Here is a 22533-nt window from a genome sequence, read left to right as displayed (position 1 = left end):
TCTTGAAGCACACACCAGACAGAAAGGTAACCATTTAGCAGTAGGACGGACTCCTGTAGTCAATAAGCTCCTCACTTACTATTCTGCTGCCAGAGCTCCCAAATGCCAGAGAGCCACTGCCCTGCTACTCCAGGCAATCACAGTAGGAACCGACGGCACTGGATCAGCATTTACAGGTCTAGCTGCATATCAGTACAGACCTTATGCAACACTGCCTCAGAAAAAATTGCTGCTTCCAAACAATGTATCATATGCTTTTTCTCTTGTAGTCTTGAGCTATTGATGCAAAGCTATATGTGAAAAGAGAGCCTGCAGTCTGTTCCAAGTGCTCAGACAATAATCTAGATCTTACTTCTCATCTCCAAAGAATTAAATTGAGTCCTATTCTAACTATAGATTGCATACAGCTTTATTTTTCCTTTATCTAGATGTGGGTGGGGACTTACCTCCAACCTGTAATTTCCTTCACCTCAGGAAGAAAACAAATATTCTTATTCCAGCTAACATGTCAGCACTCAGATATTTAATTCAGAAATAAAGTTCAGTAGGGCACAACATTTCACACAGGACTAATCTTCTTGACCTGATTTCTTACTCTAGTTCCTCCTACTGCTGCCAACACACTGTCCGGTGTAGCTCCCATGTAGTTATACCCACAGATTTGCAATATGGACTTCTTATCTTTAGCTCAGGGCCCAGGCAGGCTGCAAGCATGACTTCCATGTGTGTTGCTTCTACTAATGCCAACAGCAGATGAACGAGCAGGTGGCATGCAGGAAGATGCCGTGAGATTTCTAACATAAATCAGGAGAGCAGAATTTCTGCCCACAGTTATTATGATCACAAACCTAAGTTTGTACCTATTTTCTCCTTTTGCATTCCTTCAAATCAAACGAAGTCAGGTTTCCTAATTAAGTCAAACCACATAACTATGTTTGCTGCAGTCAGTCCCAATCCAAGTTTCAGTTTCAGTTATAACTCACTCATAAATAGAATCAGTTAAAGTTAACTCCAGTCCAGCAATTTTACAAAGCTCTGCCTTTAAAACTATAGCTTGAAAAAGACCCTGTACCACCCAACAGCATTGCTCTCACAAAATGATGCTGCATCAACGCTCTGCTTTGTCTCCCTCTCCCCTCTTCTGACAGCCATTGATAGAATATATTGACTCAGCGGGAGCAGAACAAGGCAGAGGAGTACTAGTGGCTCGAGCGGCAGAGACCTTCTGGCAGCACAATAGGAAGCTTCATTCAATAAACTCCCAAATGCCAGTTAGGCATGGAAACTTACTCAAAAAAAAAAAAAAAAAAAAAAAAACCAACACAAAAAAGTCCTTCTCCCAAAACTAATAAGCAATAAAAACACACAGCTCAGAGCCCTTCCTGCATTCCCACCCAGTCACTTCCATCCCCAAATGAAGGTGTTTCTTGCTGCCAACTCAACCAAGTCAGCTGGTCTCTGAAAATCTAGTTGTATCCTTTCTGTTTCACAGCTTGTCATTATCTACACAGGTTCTAGACTCAGCACTTATCAGATAACTCCACGCATGATGTGCAAGTAAGACCAGTTACAGCTGTACTGACTGCAAAGCAGATGGATGCACGCACACACAGAGAAAGCGTCTGTAACTTCATCAGACATGTCTGTGGTTGCACAAGCAGAGCAGGCCACCTGCAGGTACTCCTCAGATCAATGGTGCACCACCACCCACAATTTGAAAATTGTTCATCCCCGTTGCACCTGTCACTCCTAATCACATTTATTTTTATAATTATCTAAGTATTCAGAGCCTGGAATGTGTTAAAACCTAGCAGGTTTTAAGCAAACAAATGCCAGGGTAGCATAGCTTGTATAATCCACTTAAACACATTACTTCTGTATCTCAAACAAGATCTCACAGTTTTAGCTCGCACTATAAATCATCCTACGCAGATAACACCTGCTACTCCAACAAAAGAGTACATTAAAAGGCTTTAATGATTAGAAAGAAAATAAGTTTGTCTAAGGGACACCTGGAAACACAAATGCAGGGCATATGCCTTTCTGTGTACTAGGAATTACACTGTCACTTGCATTTAAATAAGACATATATATTCTGTACTCTCCTTCCTGCTGTCTTTGAATAAAGAATATACAACCCCAAGAGTGCAGAATATCTACATATTTCAGCATGCAGTGAGCAGAACATCCCTTCAATACTACCCATCCAGAAGGAAAGCAGTCCTTTTTTCAACTAGTCATTATTTGGTACCAAACAAAAGGTGTCTTTATCAGGAAACATTTTTGCATGTTATTATTGGTCTATTCCTGTCAACAGGTGAGTTATGAAAAGCATCTGTACTCTGGAAGCCACATCAGCAAACTGGTAGCAGTACAGGTCATCTAAGGTTAAAATTGGAGCTCTAATCTTCAGTTTACCTCTTGTGTGTGAGACTGCCCTGATTATACAACTCAGGAATATTGTCTGCCTGACCGCTGAGAGACAGGAGCAGTGCAGAACTGAGGAAAGGCCACAAAAAGTACAATCTCCTGTACTACTGAGTTCCCACTGAAGCACATGTGACATCACAAATCCAGTGATTTAAATGAACTGGTGTGCAGCTTTCAGTAAATGGAATTTACCTTGAGGTTTGGGTTTGGTAAGCTTCCCACAGGGCTTTGAGATTGTGACAGTCTTCTGGCAGTCAGCATTATGAAGGGCTCTCTTTAGGTTCCCGGTTCGAGTCTTCAAGGCAGTATTCAAGTCACATTCTCCCCAGGCCTGGAACTGGTATTTGCACTCTGCTGCAATGAGTAAATAAATGGCAATAGTTAAACCAGAATGACTGAGTGTGAAAACAAAAATGTTATGAGTCTAATAGGATATCATGGACAGCCAGTGCTTGTAGACAAAAGGATCATGCAACTGAAGAAAGGAATCCCAAGAAAATTTTAAAGATAATTTGGAGTGATAATTGCAGTCTTCCCCTAAAAAAAAAACAACTTTAAAATGGAATCCTCTTGCTTTTGCATAAGTATTATTGTCACATAAAAGAAAATGCATACAACTATGAAGATAGACAACAAATTAAAAAAAAAGAAACAGCAGCAGTGGAAAACGTCATTCACATTCTATATGGTCATTCTTCTATTTGTGCAATGACAAAGGTTACCAAATAAGGAGTGAATAGTTTCAAGAATGTATGCGCAACTATGAACTTGTCAAGTCTGAAACTGCTGCACTGATTGCCTTGGTAAGGTCACAATGATGTCAAACCCATACAAGCAGTTTACTAGAAAAAAAGCCAAGTTTGCAAGACTAATCAGATCTGAGTCCTTGACAGACATCTTGTCCAGGACAGATCTGACATATCTTTCTGAACTGTTATAGATGAACCTTCTGAACCGAATAATATAGATGAAATACACTGGTATTCATTCACTCCTTTCAATACACACATTGGTAGCCACCTATGCTCCACGCTGCAAATCGCACATTGCAAGGTCACGTAAAGCCTATAGTAACCATCACAGAGATTCACAGCTGTGAGAGAACACACGACACTTACATGCTGCCTTAAATAGGGTTGTACACCACAGGAAAGAAGATTTAAACACACTGCTGGAACACTGAGTTAACAGTAAGTAGGTTACATGGACTCTCTACAGAGGAGCTGCTTTGTTCTGAAGAAGCTGCCTTTTGATGCCTTACATGTTCTAGCTGCAATGAACTTGAAAGGGCCAACCAGGGGATCAGGCCCAGTCAGCATGAGTTCATGAAAGGCAGGTCCTGCCTGACCAACCCGATCTCCTTCTGGGACCAGCTGACCCGCCTGGTGGATGAGGGAAAGACTGTGGATGTTGTCCACCTGGACTTCAGCAAGGCCTTTGACACGGTCTCTCATGGCATACTCCTTGAGAAGCCAGTGACTCATGGCTTAGATGAGTGTACTCTTAGCTGGGTGAAAAACTGGCTGGATGGACGAGCCCAGAGGGTTGTGGTGAATGGAGTTAAATCCAGTTGGTGGCAGGTCACAAGTGGTGTTCCCCAGGGCTCACTACTGGGGCCAGTTCTGTTTAATATCTTTATCAATGATCTGGACAAGGGGATCGAGTGCACCCTCAGCAAGTTTGCAGATGACACCAAGTTGGGAGGGAGGGTTGATCTGCTGGAGGGTAGGAAGGCTCTACAGAGGGATCTGGGCAGGCTGGATTGATGGACTGAGGCCAATTGTATGAGGTTCAACAAGGCCAAGTGCCAGGTCCTGCACTTGGGTCACACCAACCCCATGCAGCGCTACAGGCTTGGGGAAGAGTGGCTGGAAAGCTGCCCAGCAGAAAAAGGACCTGGGGGTGCTGGTTGACAGCCGGCTGAATACGAGCCAGCAGTGTGCCCAGGTGGCCAAGGCGGCCAACGGCATCCTGGCCTGTATCAGAAATAGTGTGGCCAGCAGGAGCAGGGAGGTGATTGTCCCCCTGTATTGGGCACTGGTGAGGCTGCATCTGAGTACTGTGTTCAGTTTTGGGCATCTCACTACAGGAAAGACATTGAGGTGCTGGAGCGTTTCCAAAGAAGGGCAACGAAGCTGGTGAAGGGCCTGGAGCACAAGTCTTATGTGGAGTGGCCGAGGGAAGTGGGGTTGTTTAGCCTGGAGAAAAGGAGGCTGAGGGGAGACCGTATCGTTCTCTACAGCTGCCTGAAAGGAGGTTGTAGCAAGGTGGGTGTCAGTCTCTTCTCCAAGTAATAAGTGATAGGACAAGAGGAAATGACCTCAAGTTGTGCCAGGGGAGGTTTAGATTGGATATTAGGAAAAATTTATTTACTGAAAGGTCTGTCAGGCATTGGAACAGGCTGCCCAGGGAAGCGGTTGAGTCACCGTTCCTGGATATATTAAAAAAGTGCGTACACAAGGCATTTCAGAACATGGTTTAGTGGGCATGGCTGATGGTTGGACTCAATGATCTTGAAGGTCTTTTCCAACCTAAATGATTCTATGATTCTATGAAATACAGAAGTAGCCCCTTCACCAGGACATCTGCAGACCTAAGCAGAAAATACAGGCTTCCTTCTCCACACCTAAGTAAAAACCAAAGCAAATCCCTTGAGAGAGCGATGCTTACCTCCAAATTGCTTCTTCCAGTTGCAGGGAATCTTACACTTCTGAGTCTTGGTGGTTTGTTTGCACTCAGCTCCAGTGCGAGTGCCCTCACGCGTGCCCAGGCCACAGTCACCGCTGGTGGGCACGCAGACACTCCACTGCCATTCCCCACAGTCAGACTTCTTCGCCTTTTTCTCTGGATGAAGACAAGGAACCAAACCCAAGCAAGAGAAGTGGTCAGTACCCAGAGCCTATGGAGGAGTTCCCTAAACTTAACTACACAGTCACAGAGTGAATAAGGGAGACATTCATAAAACAATTGCTTCAAAAGCAAAAGGTCTGGCATCCTCTTCGCAGTTCTGCAGAGACAGGTCAGCCTCTTTCACTCCAAAGCAAGGTGCGTTATTCAAATTTAGTCCCACTACCATGTCTACTAGTCCACTTAGCTATTCTTAAGTGGATTCTCATCTTCAAAACAAGGAATCATCTAGAAACCCCCAGGGATCACTGACCAAAATATGCAGGAGGGCTCACTCGGAAAGGACACTCCTCTGCCTCCAGTAGCTGATGGCATGCAAATATTTTCAGTTCCAACTGAAGCACTACACACTATACAGATTAGAAATGTACGTGTTGACATTGTGTATCAGAGGATTTGAGCACCTCCAGGGAACAGCTGTGGGATACAAACTTCTCACTTGCTATACCATGACACATTTTATGTCAGAATGTGACCAAAACTCCAAAGGGGAAGAAAAAACTACACGGACAACTGTACTCAAAATGCTGTTAATACAGGTGGGTTTGCTGGTCAGGGGTGTAAGTAATGATCATGATTTCATTTAGATCCTTATACCCAAGTCTGATGAGAAAAGACAGCAATGTTATCAAACCCAAAGGTTCACAAAAATAATTAGTTAGGCCCCCAAAACATCACAAGTAACTTTAAATAACCTTATATAAAATTATTTTCCTTCTAGCTCTTATATATTTATGTTCACATTTTCTCATATTTCCATACAGCCACAATGGTTAGAAACACCTTTGTTTTTTTAATGGGAACACTAATTCTGATAGACTCATAGGTCATATTAACTGGTGTGTAAGTAGCCTGTAAATAATAAGACCTTAAGAAAAACACCAAAAGATGTGTTCCCTAAAAAACGTCAAAACTGGGTTTGATAGATACGAATTTTCCACCCCAGGCCTGTCTCTCCTATAATGAGGTCCGAGTTCATCAGTGACAGAAAGCAATTACCGCTGGATGTCTGGCTGTCTATCTGTAGCAGCGAGTTAGTTCAATTCTTTGTCGGAGGATTTCCACATCACGCAGCATTGGCGTAGCATTGTCATATACAACACTGAACGAGCGACGTGATAACTACTCTTTCATCACTCCTGTTTGGTTCTCCTTAAGTCAAGCATGAACCTATTCCCAGAGCAAATTTTAAGCTGCCTTGCAATACCCACTCTGTGATAAGCTAAGGACTCTGGTCTCTGGGGCTATTAAGCTGCCAGCTTTCATGGAAACTACTTTCTGTTTTCCTATTCAACACAGAACAACATGTCACAGCCACAAATCCCTACCCTGTATGTCAAAAGGTTAACGAATGACCTGAATTTTATAACAAAACCAGAGGCATTTGACATTCTCCCACACATGCAATCTATCTTGGGGATTAACTCTGAATTACACTGGACCTTACCTGGTTTCTCTTTTTTGCCAGCCTCAGTGGTACTCACAGCTGCCAGAATGAAAACAAGTGCCAGGAGGGCAGCTGTGAACATTCGACGTTGCTGTTGTTGCATTCTAGGGATTAACGAGAGAGAGAGAAAAAAAAGGCCGGTTAGACTGTAAAAAGTGGAACACCATCTGAAGTGTAGCTACAGTATTTTTGGGAAGCTGTGCTTCAGGGCCACAAGACACAAGCAGGTCAAACATAATTAGCCAGTGGCAGAATGGGCAATTATCTTCATTCCAGAGAGAATACAAAGACTTTTAACAATTATTTTCCAGCCTGTGTACCAAGTCCTGATCTACATCGCTGATGTTACGGATGAGTTTTGCCACAGAAAATTCAGAAATTATTGCTCAACTTCTAGAAACCTGTCAGAGAATCGAGGCTCCTGATGGGCCTGGAACTTCTCTCTTCTTTCCTGACCTCTGGCAGTGATTTATTGTGTAAAACTAAACATAACATGTACTTTGTATTTCAGTTTACCCATTCACATGAAGCAGGGAATGCTACACTGTCCACCTTGCAAGGGTTCAAATTCTTATTAGGCTTATCTGACATCCGAAAAGAGCTTCTTCCATGAAAACTTATATAGGTAATATATGATTTATTATCTTAATTGTCATTGGCATGTTGCTACCTACTTTTTCCTTCCCCTCCAATTAGCATCTCTTCCTAATATAAATTAAGCTAATTGCCTGAAATGCAAAATGGGCAGAGAGATAGGACTTGCACACACAGCTAGAGGCTATCCATAGCATGCAAATGAACCCAAAATCTGTATTTGAGAAGCAAATATTCAAATACAAAAAGGAATTAAAAACATTTGCTTGGTGGTGAAGCATCAGTTATGAGCCAATTGCCAAAAGTCATTCAGAGCTGCCCAATTTCAACGGCTTACACACATATTTCCCTTTCACTTTGCTATAATTTGCATTGTCTCATTTTGGCATTGTTTATTGGAAAGCAGGGCCATAAGAAATATATATGTTAAAAATAAGCAACCTCCCCATTTCCCAGACACACCTCTCTAGTAGGTGGCCGGGTACCAAGACGGTGGACTAGAGATTGCTTGGATGGAAGGTTTCTCCAGCATTTTTTTTTTTTCCTCCTCCAACCAGGGCCCATGACATTCATGCTACACCAGCCTTCGAGGAGATGTCAACAGTGCTACCACTAAGATGGCCTTAAAAACTCAACTACACTAATGTTACAGAGAGAGTTTAGAGGCAACCTGATCTCATTTTGCTGAGCACAGCAATCTTAGGGGAGAACTAATTCTCACCATGAACAAAGAACAAAATGTATTTAAAATTTAATTTGGCACTCCTCAGTATTCCCTGCTGGCAACCTCTTGCTCAAAAGCAACATAATTGTAATTGACATGGAAAACAGAAGAGGAATCCCAAACACAGAGACTTTTAAGTATCCAGCTTTAATGTCATGCTAGAAGCCAGATGAGAAAACTTAATAGTTCTGTTGAAATAAAGTTCATGTGAAGACTGCAAGAGACCTGGCATTCAAATCTCTGAAAGAGCTGTCATTAGCACCAGTTTGGTTTACTCCAAAAGAAAGTACCATTTCCCGTCATGAAGAAAGGACCACCAGTATTTCCAGTGAACTCAGAGCCCAGAGCTAGAGCACACGAGTGCTGCGTGAGCTGGGGTTTGTTTTTTCCTTTCTTCTGCTACATGTTTCCACTTAAAGCCTCTCATGGTTTACAGGAAATGAAATAAACAAAATAAAATAAGCAATAAAAAAACCAAATATGCAACCTGACTTTTTATTCAGCTTACTTCAAACTGGTTCTCCATAATCAAACACAGCTGCATTACTGTTAAAACACAAAACTTTCCCCCTCAGCCCCTTTCCCTTGGAGAAACTTCACCACCAGTAGCACCGCACCTCACCTCACGTCCCATTTTCACCACATTTTATCTTCTCGCTTCCTCTTGTCCAAATGACTCACCAGAATCTAATCCCTCCTTGAAGGAGGGAGTTAAGAGCTTGTGTGGAAACACACGTGGAAAGAGAGATAAATACTTCCACCATCTCAAGACACCGTCCCAGCGTGCTGTCGGGGGGTGTCAGAAGCTGAAGCAAGGCGGCACCAGTGGGTTTGCTGCACAGGATGTCACCGCACGCAAGGGACTCCCGCAGTGGGCTTGGGGCTCCCTCCTCCATCCCTGCTGCCCGCCCCAGCGACCTGGGATGTGCTCACACATACTCCACGGGCTGCTGGCACTCACCCGGAGCCACGGGTAACTGTCTGTAGGGAAGCCGCCTTATATTAAGTTGACAGAGACTCAAATTCAAATCTGATCGACGTTATTTTCAGCAAAACAGGCAGGGAAAATAGCTGGGGTTTGGAGTCTGAAATGTTCCAGAAGCCCTACAAACAAAAAAAACCCTAGAGAGCCTTAATATAGCATGTTTTCCTAAGACTCCAGGTCTTCCTACAGCCAAAACACTTGCCAAGTTGTCTAAGGCAAACACTCAACCTGCAGAGAGAGATACATATATCCCTCTGGCAGAGAGAGCCAGGCTGCTTCCTGAAGTGCCTTTCCTATTAATTACCATCAAGTGGAAAGCCATGCTGTACAGATGGAGGCCTTGCCTCACACCACACCAACACCTTGAGTTTGATGTAATCAGGATGACTACAGAAAACTGCGTAATTGTTTTGCACATGATAGACCAGCAAAGGCAGGTGCTCCCACAAAATTACAAACAGCTGATAAAGAGTACCAATTAAATATTAGATTTTTTTTTTTCAGAAGGCCAAAAAATCTAACCTATCAGTTATTGTTTGAGTTCAATCTTCAGTTTTCCTTGCAAATATTTCAGCTGGCCATTAAAAAGATGGATGTAGAGAAGAACTTGTCAGACTGGACTTGGTTTTGAAAACAATATATTCCACTGAAAATAACTTTGTCTTTTTTGGTTTCTTTTTTTGAAATTCAAAGGTGACAATTTTTCCTTTTCATTAGATTCTGTGATAACATATCCAGTTCAACCTTTGATTTAAAGAACTGCCAAAACTACTAACAGCAATGAAAAAATCAGGTGTTTCACGATATACAAAATGGACTCCTCCTCGACATTTTGATTTTTGTAACAAGCCTTCTATCTACAGCAATGGTAACAAGTAAATCATGTCATAAAGGGAAAGTATTTCTAAAATCCTGTATGACAGCTCCTAAACAGAGCAAGACAGCAGCATTTAAACAAATGGAAGTGGCATTTACAACCAACAGAAAGAGACAAAAACAAAAGTGAAGGAAGAAAAAGAGACATTTGGGGTGGGGGGAGCTCCAGGAAACTTCAGAAGATATAAAAGGTGAAGAGAGAGAGTTTAGAACAGTTTAATGGTAAGGTGGAACAAGATCAAAAAAAGAGAGCGAGTAATAATGAAAGAGCACTGGAACAGGAATGAGAGAAGAAAGAAGTAGTTAACAATGGTGGAACACTAAAACAGAGAGTGTTAGGAAAACATGAAGTGTGTAACGAGGTGAGAAGTGAAGCCCAGCTGAAAAGCACCATAGCAAGTAGCTTCTCCTAACAAAAAGGAGACACAGGAATTACTTCAGTCTTACAGTTGATTTCACAGTCAATCTCTGCTTGGGAGTAAAAAAATGAAAGGAAAATTAAAAAATGGCAGGCATTCAGAAAATTAATGAGTTCATCAACCATCCATCCATGGGTTCAATTGCATGTTGAGCACCCAAAAGAGAGTCGGGCAGAAGTCACATTACGGCTGCAGTTTGAAGGACCTTCTGAGGGGATCTTGAGCCTCCCACTCCAAATCGCTCACTGCCCCCAACCTGATTTTACAATCACACTCATCTCTCCTGACCATGATTCATTAAGTCATTCGCTTGCTGTGATGAGTACAGTTCACACACCTAAGTGTACCAACTGCTTTGGGAAACACCTATCCTACGGACTGCAGCACACAAATCCCAGCTCTACCAGAGACCCAAACCAGTATCTACATAGCATCGCACAGTGGCATGCAGAGACTTCCATAGGGGTCCAGAAACGCTACAGAAACTTTCATGCAGTGCCAGGCGTTGTCTAACAGCCCAAGAGAAAGGTTACTCCTTCCAACCCAAGACCCTGCAAACACAGTTTGCTTCCTTCATACCAAAGGTGGCAGCCCCAGGCAGCGCAGGTGTTCTCGTGCGGTGCTCCTTAGACCTTTGGATCTCAGTTCGTGCCAGTCAAGCTCGCTGGAGCGACTCTGCACTCATGCAATTAACTCATAGACAGGTTCTCCATTTCTCACACCTGAACAAGTCTTTCCTGAACACAAGCATCCAGAATAAGCCAAACAATTTCAGATGAAGCTCTATTGGTGAGCAAGTGTTTATTTTTCCTAGCCTTATTGAAGCTAGCATATGCAGTACATCCTAGGATCACATATGCCTTTTGCAGGTGGCTTTTTTGCTGTTAATAACTATTACTCACAAGCCCTTCCCTTCATCTGTTCTTTCCAAAGCAACTGGCAAGGTCCCAGATTATAAAAGCAAGTATTTTATTATTAGTCCATATGAGAGTAATCTCCCACTCTGAACTATCAGGTTCTCTCAGAATTTAACCCGTCTATATTCTCCAGCTCTTCCAGTATAATATGCCAAGCATCAGCTGTGTTGATAATGCTGCTACCCTGTATTTATTGCAATACTGTATGTATTGCCATCACTAATGACAGGCCATGGGCTTTGTAGTGAGTTTGCAAGGCCTCAGGACTGAGGCTTGTCGAGGCTCGCTCTGCCTGAGCTTTCTTTGGCCTGTCCGCAGCTTTATTGCATTTGGGTTAGCTGCAACAGCAATTTTTCTAATTGATCAGCTAGCCATGGTCAATTTGATTTACTTTTCTTCGCCATTGTATGGAGCTACCCAGGTTTTACAAGTCTATTATAATAAAGTACTATAGAGAAATACAGGACTGGTATCTTAGCAAAGCTCTTGAGATGTGTAGACACAGGATGGCAGTGTAGAGGAGTACAGGTATAGGAGATACAAGATGGGGCACAGGCTTCACAATGCAGACCCCCCCCAGCTATAAACAACTCACCCATGGTCAGATAAAGAACTGCAGACCTGGAGCTGGACAAAACTGGATATAGGAGTAAGAAAGAGAACATAGAAATAGTTTCCAACATACCTAAAAGGCACCATATATAGTAAGTTTGGATATAACATAGAGCTGCAGACGAATGAAGAAAGAGAAAGGCACACAAGCATGTTAGCAAACATAAAAGAACCAACCCCACGTTGATCCTAAGGTGAGGAAGAAGAAACCATGAACATGAACATCCTCCTGGCCAAGGACCCCAGGTGATGACAAGTCACCATAACCATCCCCACCACCAACACCATAACGAAACCATCAACCTGAGGGCTGAGAGGAGCTAGGGAAGGGTCAGCACAACATAAGGAAAAGCAGTTGAATCTGTGTATGTATAACCATTTTAACTGTGGTGGTGGTATTGTTGTTATTTTTATAATAATAACATCTGCGTAGACATATACTTTTCTGTAATAATTACATCTACACTAATAATGATTCTTGGATTAGACTGTTAAGATTTCAATTACACTAACAATAATTTTTTTTTACTTTATATAAATATATATAAAAGGTATGGTTCCTGTTTGCCCATAAACAGTATTTTGAGCATAACTATGACTCCCAGCTTTGTCTTTTAGTACACTATTATTTTCATCCCATGATCATGAATAAATAAAATGCATCCCAAAAGCAGACTTAAGAAATTCCTACAGCCCATTATTTCTCTTCACAACACTGCTCATTTGGGGTCCTCTTTAAGCTCCTTACCCATGTTAGAACTACCTTTTGCATTAATCCTTCTGTTTTTCCTGCTTGAATGAATAATTTTTCATCAAGTCCCACAACAAATACTTTAATAAATTACAGTTTGATTAGTCCCAGATTAGTCACATCTACAAAATCAGTTTTTAAATGAGCTAGTTTGGGAGATCAGTCTCCTTACAGTAAACACATGCTGTGTTTAATGAAACTTAACATTTACCTCCACTTCCTAAATTATTCTCTTATTTGAAATGCATTCTATTTTGCAGTCCATCAAGGGCAGATGAACATGTCTGCGGTTACCGGGATCTGTTTCTTTCCCTCTTCTTAAATATAAATATTATATTTGCTATGCTCCAGTTGTACAACAGCAGGAAGTATTTGATGCATGCTTTAACGGTCTTAATGAATCTGAAATACTAAGTGTCATTTTTACAGTACCCTGAGATGGAAACACACAGTTTTCTCTGTAAAAGAGAAGTTAAGAGCATTCAGCTCTTAGGATTTTGACCTCTGTAACACTTGCAGAAACTTCTGCTTCTCCAGGTCTCTTTCTCATTCATCACCTGGTGCATGCCCTTATGTCCTACCTGATCTCCCATATTGAAAACCAAGTGCTCAAGCACTTTTGGAGCCAGACCTTTAGGAACTGTAATCTTCCAAGTGTAAAATATTCCCCCTCCCTCACACACATACACATTTCCTTTGTTGTCTTTATTTGCAGGACTAGAGAAAAAAAAATTTAAAAAAAAAATCTAGATTTGCTTTTCATTACCTTTGCAAGATTTAAGTCAGCTTAGTTTTTGGTGAGTCTCAGCAATCTGCCACTTCTGGACTTCCAATACACTACTTTCTTGGATCATCGATATCATTTTCTTAAATTCCTGCAAGCTCCTGATAGCACTTTAGTGGGTTGATCCTCAGTTAGATTTGGAATTCCTCTCTACAGGCTTTTTTTCCCCTCTTTTTTTTCTTGAGGAAACAATTTTTTTTAATTTTTTTTTTTTTTTTTACTTTGATACAAAGAGATTTGAAAAAATTATTTATTAAAAATCTTGCATTGGTCTAACACACATCACCAGTTTACTTAATTTCTTAAAAATCAACTTTTAAAATTGAAAATCTTAATTAGATTTATGTTCATGATCCTATGTAATACAAACTGAATCAGCTTGTTAACACTTGATGCAAGTGGCTATTTTTAAGGATGAGCTTTAAGGATGAGCTGTAAGGTCATACTGAATTAAATTTTAAAATAGCATCAACTTTTTATAGTCCTATGGTAGGTAGTGAAGAAATCACATCCACAAATAATTAGCCCCTATTATTATTAGCACCATTTACCTTCCAATATAAATTTGGAAAGATAAACCCTTCTATAATGAGAGATCTACTTCTAACTAATTTCACATCCAACTTTGGGTTGACACAAAACCAGTAGATATTCTTCCATACTCCTCCAAAGTAGTTTTGAGTTATATGAATCCTATCTTATGCATACCAGTAGCTCTGATTTATTTGCAGTGTATCATTAATTTCCATTACAGCTATGTGGCGTGGGGGGGGGGGGTGGGGGGGGGGGGGTGGGGTTGAACTAGATGATCTTTAAGGTCCCTTCCAACCTAACCTGTTCTATGATTCTGTGATTCCATAGGACTTTTACTCTGGTTTCTATCTTTTCTGGACCTTCAAGTCCTGTCTACCAGTCATGATTACCACTACAGAGTGTGTGAGGGCTAACCCAATAATATCCACTCGCAGGTACTACACCTCTTTCCAGCTTCTCCAATTCATTGCCCAGGCCACCTGCACCTGATATTTCTCTCTGATCTCACCCAAATGTCACCCAGGTACCAACTTTTCCTTAACTGCTTTCCACCCTGACTACTGCAGTTTTCAACAGCAGTAATTTATTTCTTTGTCTTGGCTACCCTGCCACTGTAGTGTGTTTCTTTATCTAATGCTAAATCTTTATTCACCTCATTTTTCTTTCCCGAGTACTCAGACATAGACATCACATACATTTCTCTGTGTGCTTCCTTATGGGTAAAGATCCCCAAACTCTCCTCAAAGCACAAAGCCTTCAGCCAATTTGCTGATCTTCATTTAGTTGCACCTTCATGGACCAAAGAAATGTTGTGTTTATTTCAAACAGAACTACTACTATAGCCTTAGTGGTCTAAGCCTAAAAGTAAGCCAAGGTTTAAGGAAAGAAAGAACCTTTAATTGTAACAACTGATTGCTCAGCCAAATGATACTATCCCTGGCTGAAACAACACACCTTCATCACATTTCTAACAATGGTTATGTTTCAGAATGATTTTATTAAAGAAAACCTACTAGAATAATGATGAAACACCAAGTTTTCTTCTTTGGTCAAATTAAGTAATGAAGTGATATTTTACTCTTGGGGAGGGGAGGGTTTGGCTTGGTTGGTCAGTGTACAAAAAAAAAACCAAAACAAAAAAACCAAACCATATTAATTCAGAGACCTTCAGCTACCACAATCCTACCCCAAGCAAAATCCACACTCCTTTGACTTTCCTGTGAGGGATCGTTATTCTCTTGTGATATAGTCATGAAATTTTGGGAGCTGCGTCAGCAACACCAAACAGCGGACGCCAGTGGTCTGAGTCCGTGTGCTAACAAGTTAGTTCAAAGCGATGTAGGAAACCCCAAACCCTAACAAAAAAAGCTCCCTGCATTTCAGCCGCAGGAGGACAGCTGGGTAACGGGCTGACATCTCCGCACCCAGCCCCTCAGTCCCCATTCCAACATGCACGACAGTGCAGCTGGCGGGTTGCTCTGTCTGGCAAAACGATAGAGAATCAGGGAGTTTCAACTACCAGGTACTTCTCAGCTTTTCTTTTTTTCTATTCCCTCCTTTGCTTCTATGTGTGGGGGGAGAGAGGGGCCACCCCACACCGGGGCAGCTCCAGCGATGCTCTGCCCTCCAGGCAGGAGAGGGGAAGCTGGCAAGCAGCAGCTGGTAGGGAAGAGGCAATTGCTTCCAAGGTGAGCCCGTACTGGAAGGAGTTGGCGTAAGCACCAATTTATTCAGCAGTATAGTGGCAAATTTAAAAAAAAATAAAATTGACTATAACTATCTGTTTGTTGCTGCAGATCAACCAGGGAGAAGTGAGAAAACTGTAGAAGGCTGAAATTATATTTGGCAAACTTACTTTTTTTTTTTTTTTTTTTAAAAACAGTATTTATGCTCAGCTACAGCACAGGGTACCCATAATAACAAGCTGGAATCAAACAGCTAAAAAAAAGAAAAAAAAAAAAATCACAGCATGACCCTTCTGATGAGCCGAAGTCAAACACTTCACTTCAAAAATTGCAGCGTGCAGCTCGGGGACTACATCTTTCAATATGTAATCAACTGCATGTTCTCTTTTCAACATGGACATCATTTAAGGGCCAGAAAAACGAGCAGAGGGCAGCGAGTTATGCCAATGCCCTAAAAATAAACAGGGAACCAAGAGTTACATGACTGAAAATTACTAAAATGTAAACAACAAATAGTCAAAACCAATGATCAATTAACATGCCCCATCTAGCTTTGTTCAAGTAAATAACCTACAGTAATTAGTTAAGTTGTGGATAACAGTTCCCCTAGATTTTGAAATTTGTATAGCTGATTGCACGTTTGTCTCTCACATCAGGCTAAGGCAAACACACACGCTGTGGATATTTTATATTTCTAGCTCCCCAGACAAAAATTAAAAGTTCAAGTTGATAACAGATACCCCTGGGCACGTGAATTCTGCCTCTTAGTACTGAGCATAATTTAGACTGACTTGAGACTCAAGAAAAGGGCTGGTCTGAACAAATACGGACAGAACATTTCTTCTATTTTTCCAAAATGTTTTGCCAAAATTAAAATCTTTTATGGGAGAATATCAATTTCAACAAGATGGCAAGTTTTTCAAAGTGGTTTTTTGAATTAAAATAATTTTCTTTTTATTCTTTTTCACTAATATTAAACTGTATTCCTTTCCATTAAAAATGTAATTTTACACAAGCTATACAAAGGATCCTACTATTTCTCATAGGCAGAATCTCCAGATACTTCTGCAACATCACTTCAGACCTAGAAATCTGAACCTCCATTTGGACTTCTTATTAACCAGCTCTGTCTCTCAGGGGGAACACCAAGAGCTGTGCAATTCCTTCATTTCAAGTTTTAAGCAAAATTTTGCCAACCCAGGACACTGTAAGCCTTTATCCGATCTCAGAAGAAGGAACCAATTAAAAAAGGTGTCATTTTGGGGGGTGAAAGTTTAGCATTCATGCAATAGTGTTGTGAACAAAAATATAACAGTAAAAAATAGTTTCTTCCTGAGAAAAGCGTAGTAAATGGAAGGAAACACAGTGCTAAACAAACACAACGGGCAGTACAGATGGTTAAAAGGCCAGGGAACTAAAAATCTAATAGAGATGGCCAAAATTCTCCAAAGGGGATTAAAATTTTTATGCTTCTCTCTTTCCAAACTTCCAACACAAACACTTTTACAAAAGTGATTTTATTTTCAGAAAGCCTAGGGAACACACCTAATTTTTTTGATTCATAATTGCAAAAAACCCCCACATTTTCAGTATCATAAGCTGATGTTAAGAAATTAACCATCCCAATAAAAGGGTGAAAAAACATGCTGTCCTTTCCAGAGAAACATTACATTTATCAAATGTAAAAGGGGCAGTTGATATTTTCTCTGTTGGTCCCTAGCCAGCATATAGAGATGATTTTCTTAGCCCCAGCCTTCAAAATTTCTCTAAGAAATGAACATCACTGTTGAAATCAGTTTTCTCTCCTTCTTCCCCAAGCTCTTATTTCACTCTCATCCACAACGTACACATTTTCTTCCTCTCTTTTGCTCGTGGTGGTCTGAGCAAGTCAGGGCTCTCAAGCAATAACTAATACTGACTCCTGCAACTGCCTCTTCTATTAACCTTCCCCTCCCACTACTCTAGCTGAGAGACTGAAGAAAACAAAACAAAAAACCTAAACCAAGGCTAATATTTCAGTTCATTCTGCTGTACTTCCAGGCGCTAACTGAAAAAAGATGTTTTAAGCCACTTCTGCTACTATGATTTTTTTTTTTCCCCCTTTCTGCACTTCCCGCAATGATCACAGCTGCTGTGTCACTATCTACGAAGTCACACTGGGGTTCTTTACGTTTTCATTTCTCCAAGGCTGAGGATGAGATTCAACAGTCCTGGATGTGACCAGCCAACAACCTATCTAGAAGACCACAGGAGACCCACCTCCATTCTCTCCAATTACTTTCCTTTCAGTGAAAGTGAGGCCAAGCTGCTGACTGAACTTTCCTGTGCATCATCTGCATCAATATATCTCTCTTGGAGAATCCACACGTTGTGGTCATGTGTTTCCCCAGTCACAACTACTGGTAAATCCTCTCTCTCTATTCTCTTTTGATTCTATCTTCACTGCTCCCCCAATGCACAAAAGATATAATTACTTGATAATAGCAGAGGGACAAAGCATGCCTAACTGGGGGAAAACAAGCTCTTATTAAAGTTATTCATTCTGCCTCCTTTCCCACCCCAAACTGGCTAGTGTTTTTGCTCTACCTAATGTTCTTCTGGTTGCCTGAGGTTATTAAGACACAAAGTATTTTTTCATGGTGTTGCAGTGCCTCTGACAAGTGTCCAGATCCCTACTGCTCAGGTGCCATGACACCACAGGACCAGAAAAGGGCAAATAAACACTGTAATACAAAGTCTTTTGGTGTCAGGAGGACAGCTGACATCTATTTGGCTAGCTATTGTGTTTTCATCTACCAGAGATTAATTTGGGCACCTTCTGAAAGTGTCAGAGTAAGAAGTGGCATATTCCCATCCACTTGCTGAACAGAGGGCAGAACGGAGTCTCTCATCGTTCCTGTCTGGCCAAGAGAAAGTTTTCTTCACTATTCTACATTCATTTATTGAAATAGAATAAATTTATGAAGCCTCGTTTTCTTGACTGCAGCAGTTATAACAATGTCGTATGGGTATCACAGTCAGAAAAACCAGGAGCTATCAATGAATATAACTATTTTTGTAATTAGGTCCACAGCCAAAGATTATTACTACTACTATTAGGAAAAAAACTGGGTGCAGATACACACTGATGTCACCACAGCCCCAGTGGTCATACCATTATTGTGAATGCATCATGATTTGAGAGCTGTTTAAGCTGTGACATGTTTTTCATAATGAAGAGCTGTACTGTACAACCCAGGCAGATGCCTCCACTGTATTCTTGGGTTTTTTCTTTCTCTGCCCCAGTGAGGACATTTTCAGCTCAATGGCAATAGGTAAATCACAGCATCTGTCACTGTCCTCCCTTCTCCATCTATGCAATAGGGATAATAGCACATACCTCCTTTAAAAAACACTGAGAAACCCATAATAAAAATGATTCCGTGAAGGGGGGATAATTTTATTATCCAGCATCTGCTGCAGCTTGCTTTACTTACCTGGATCTTATGCCTCCACGGTTCCAGGCTTTGAGCAGGGTGGCCAGACTCCCCCAAGCAGAGAGCAGCAGCAATGCTGTGCAGGTCCCAATGGCTCAGCACGTTGTTGAGGGAAAGCTGCAAGCCACAGCAGAACCCCTTTATCCTTGATAACTACCTTTCCTCAAAAGTAATCAGATTTTGTCAAATACTTGAGTTTTGATTTGCCTGAGCTGACTGTCATGTTGGAGACTTTTTTTTTTTTTTTTTTTTCACCTCCAATCAGACTCTGGGACATACTCTATACTCCTAAAGAAAACAGCCCATTTTATTTCCTTTACTTGTTATGACTCCCAATTTCCTTTGCTGGCTGTCCAAAATATGCAGTGCAGTCAAAAAGCTATTTAAGCTGAAAGCACACGGCCTCTCACCTATGCCCTCTATTAATCTTTTCAAGGGACTGCATTTATAATTTTTATTTTTTTTTTCAGAGAAATCGTCTCCTTGCTTCAAGTGACAAATCTCAGGGCATTGGGATAGCTATGCAAGAACGAATGAGGAAAAAATTAATTCAACTGAAACAAATGCGACATGCAAATGAAATTTGTGTTTTGGCCACATTGTAACACACAGCTAGAATGCATTTTTAAATCATTCTCCTCCAAAAGCAGCTAGTGAGCAGAGGGCAGCATTTGCGTAGCATGTTATCTCCTCATTGCCAGTGAGAAAGCAAATAGCATCTCCAAGGCATGTATGCACTCCAGTATGATACCAGTTAGCAAAGAAAGAGAAGAGCTCAGACCTCATCTTCTGCAATTGATATTCATAGAATCATAGAATCATTTAGGTTGGAAAAGACCTTTAAGATCACCAAGTCCAACCGTAAACTTAATATTGCTAAGTCCACCACTAAACCATGTCCCTAAGTGCCACGTCTACACACCTTTTAAATACTTCCAGGGATGGGGACTCCACCACTTCCCTGGGCAGCCTGTTCCAGTGCTTGACAACCCTTTCAGTGAAAAATTTTTTCCTAATATCCAATCTAAACCTCCCCTGGTGCAACTTGAGGCTATTTCCTCTCATCCTATCGTGTGTTACTTGGGAAAAGAGACCAACACCCACCTCGCTACAACCTCCTTTCAGGTATTTCACAGCCCTTCCTCACTTAGCTAGGGCTTTAAGAACCGCCTCTCTTATTCCAGTGGAATTTAACAACCACTCAGGATGGACCCTACCTTGATTTCACAAAAGGACATTCACCATGGTATTTAATGATAGGAAAAAATGAGTTGGCATGCAGGACCACTCCCTTTTCAGGTACAGGAGCCTGGGCAATGTTCACCATGACCATATTGGTGCAAGCAACAAGCAACAAGCAACACCTTTTGACTGCTGCAGTGAAGCACCATCAGGCACCGATGATGAACAGCTGCATTCTGTAACAGCACCTCAAAACGGTGCCTCCGTACATGGGAGATTGTCCTAGAAACAAGCAAGCCACGGGAGGAGGGGCAAGTGCAATCACCTTCACTTGGCAGAACAGAAACTGAGGTTTAGAGACATAAATCAACTTGCTTGTAATTATCCAAAAAAGCATGTGACAGAGAGGACTTTTTTCAGAGAAAATAGTCTTGTACCTCAACCAGAAACACATCCTAGACAGAAAATGCCACTTTCAAATATGTCCAGGTAGACAGAGTTGCCCCTACTCCAGTTACTTACCTCATCTGCAATAAGTTTCATATTTCTATCCAAGGTAAAAAATGTCAAAACATATTGTAGCTACATCTTTTGATGCAGACGGCAGAGGATTAAGTGGTACAGTGTGCAGTACATAAGAGGTGAAACTTCAGAGCAGCCTTTTTGGATTTTAGACTGTTGAATTCTATTGCTACATTCCATAAAATCTTTCCATTTTGGAAGTCAATACAGAACTGCATACTTGCAGCAAAATTTTGGTAGCTACAGAATAAGCCTGCATGCTGCTTTAGTACTATTAAAAGGACGCTGTTCCACAGCTACCTTCCAGCCAGCCATGCAACATGTCAAAATACACTCAATTTTTTAAATGTCTGTTTTCATCTACCCAGGGAGGTGGGAATGTGTTTTCATGACTGATTAACCTTCTCTATTATCACCCTCATCTGCTGGAAGGCATTGGAAAAAATGAAGAAACTCCATTCAAATTAAAAATTCTTGTTATCTGACAACCCAGCTGTAATGTGATGGTCACCATTTCACCCTGTTCTTTCAATTACTCTCCCGAGTCTCACCTTCTCTAATCCTAGCTGATGTCTCCTCTCCTCCTCGTTCCTCTATCTTTGCACACACGTTTTTAAAGAGAATCTCCTTATGAGTCATTCTTACCTCATGGCTGCTTCAGGTCATAAAGTTCTCTTAAGACCACTAAAACAACTCTTTTTAAACAAAAAAATAAATGAAGTCCTCTTTCCAAACTGGAAGATAGCATTCACCAAACCATTGGAAGGTGAGAGTTCCTAAGGGAAGCCACATCCTTCCAAAACCAGACACATATCCTATTCCATCTATGTTTCTGTAACAAAGAATAACTTCTAGCATTGGAAGAACATTAAGCAAGAACACAAGGAAAAAATAAAAAGGAATTATTCATACTACTAAATATTTAACAGAGTCATTGGATGGGAAGATCATACACACCAATAATCAGAGAACTGAAAACTCATCAGCAGTATTGCAAAATTTGCAATGCAAAACTGAAACTCTCCCTAGAACGTGGGCAGGCAAACACGTATTTCACACTGTTCCCATAGTCTTCATTTTGCACCTGCCACAGATCTCTGCATTCACTGTGCAAGCAGGATACAGAAATTCTCAGGGAGACAACTGGAGATTTTGGCAGCTAACTGAGGGAGAACTGGACCCATTGTTATCCCGGGGGTCCAAGCAGGAGAACTGGATACTCAAAGAGGTAAAAAAAAAAAAAAAAAAGGTATTAAACATGTTGAACATGTTGGAATTTAAGACCATCATCTTTGGTGTAGAGAGTTAATAGCCAGCTGAGAATAACAAAACGATCCAAGGACTATTTTTCAGTTTACTAAAGATTCAGATAAATAAAAATGCAACAGGTCACACATGAAAAGCTTTCCTCAGAGTTGGCTTTCCAAACCACAATGGATAAAGAGGTTTGGGGTTGGTTTTTTTTCTTTTTTTTTTTTAAATAAAGTCCAGATTCTGCACAGACTTGTGTGACAAGAGTCATACTAATGACATACTGTAGAATCATGGTATCACAGAATAAGCCAGTAGATGCCAGAAAGATAAGACTGCATTTAGGAAAAAATAAGTTGGCATTTTTAACCTCCAAAAGGAGGCTACAGCCCTGGAGGAGGTTGAACTACTGCTGGAAGGCAGGTTTTATTCAAATT

The 22533-nt window shown here is 41.1% G+C and overlaps 1 protein-coding gene across 1 annotated transcript in view; it reads right to left on the bottom strand.

Annotated features, from left to right (window-relative positions):
- Positions 1–22533, bottom strand: part of PTN (pleiotrophin) — a 78960-nt gene that overhangs the window by 17406 nt on the left and 39021 nt on the right. The window contains exons 2-4 of the mRNA XM_075050792.1: positions 6785–6888; positions 5101–5274; positions 2623–2784 (exon numbers count right to left, since the gene is read on the bottom strand). Of these exons, the coding sequence (XP_074906893.1) occupies positions 2623–2784; positions 5101–5274; positions 6785–6887 (439 nt within the window). The 5' untranslated portion in view covers position 6888. The remainder of the gene's footprint in view (positions 1–2622; positions 2785–5100; positions 5275–6784; positions 6889–22533) is intronic.

Source organism: Buteo buteo, chromosome 19 (genome assembly GCF_964188355.1).
Source record: "Buteo buteo chromosome 19, bButBut1.hap1.1, whole genome shotgun sequence".
Taxonomy (NCBI): domain Eukaryota; kingdom Metazoa; phylum Chordata; class Aves; order Accipitriformes; family Accipitridae; genus Buteo; species Buteo buteo.
This window is presented reverse-complemented; position numbering and strand designations above follow the sequence as displayed.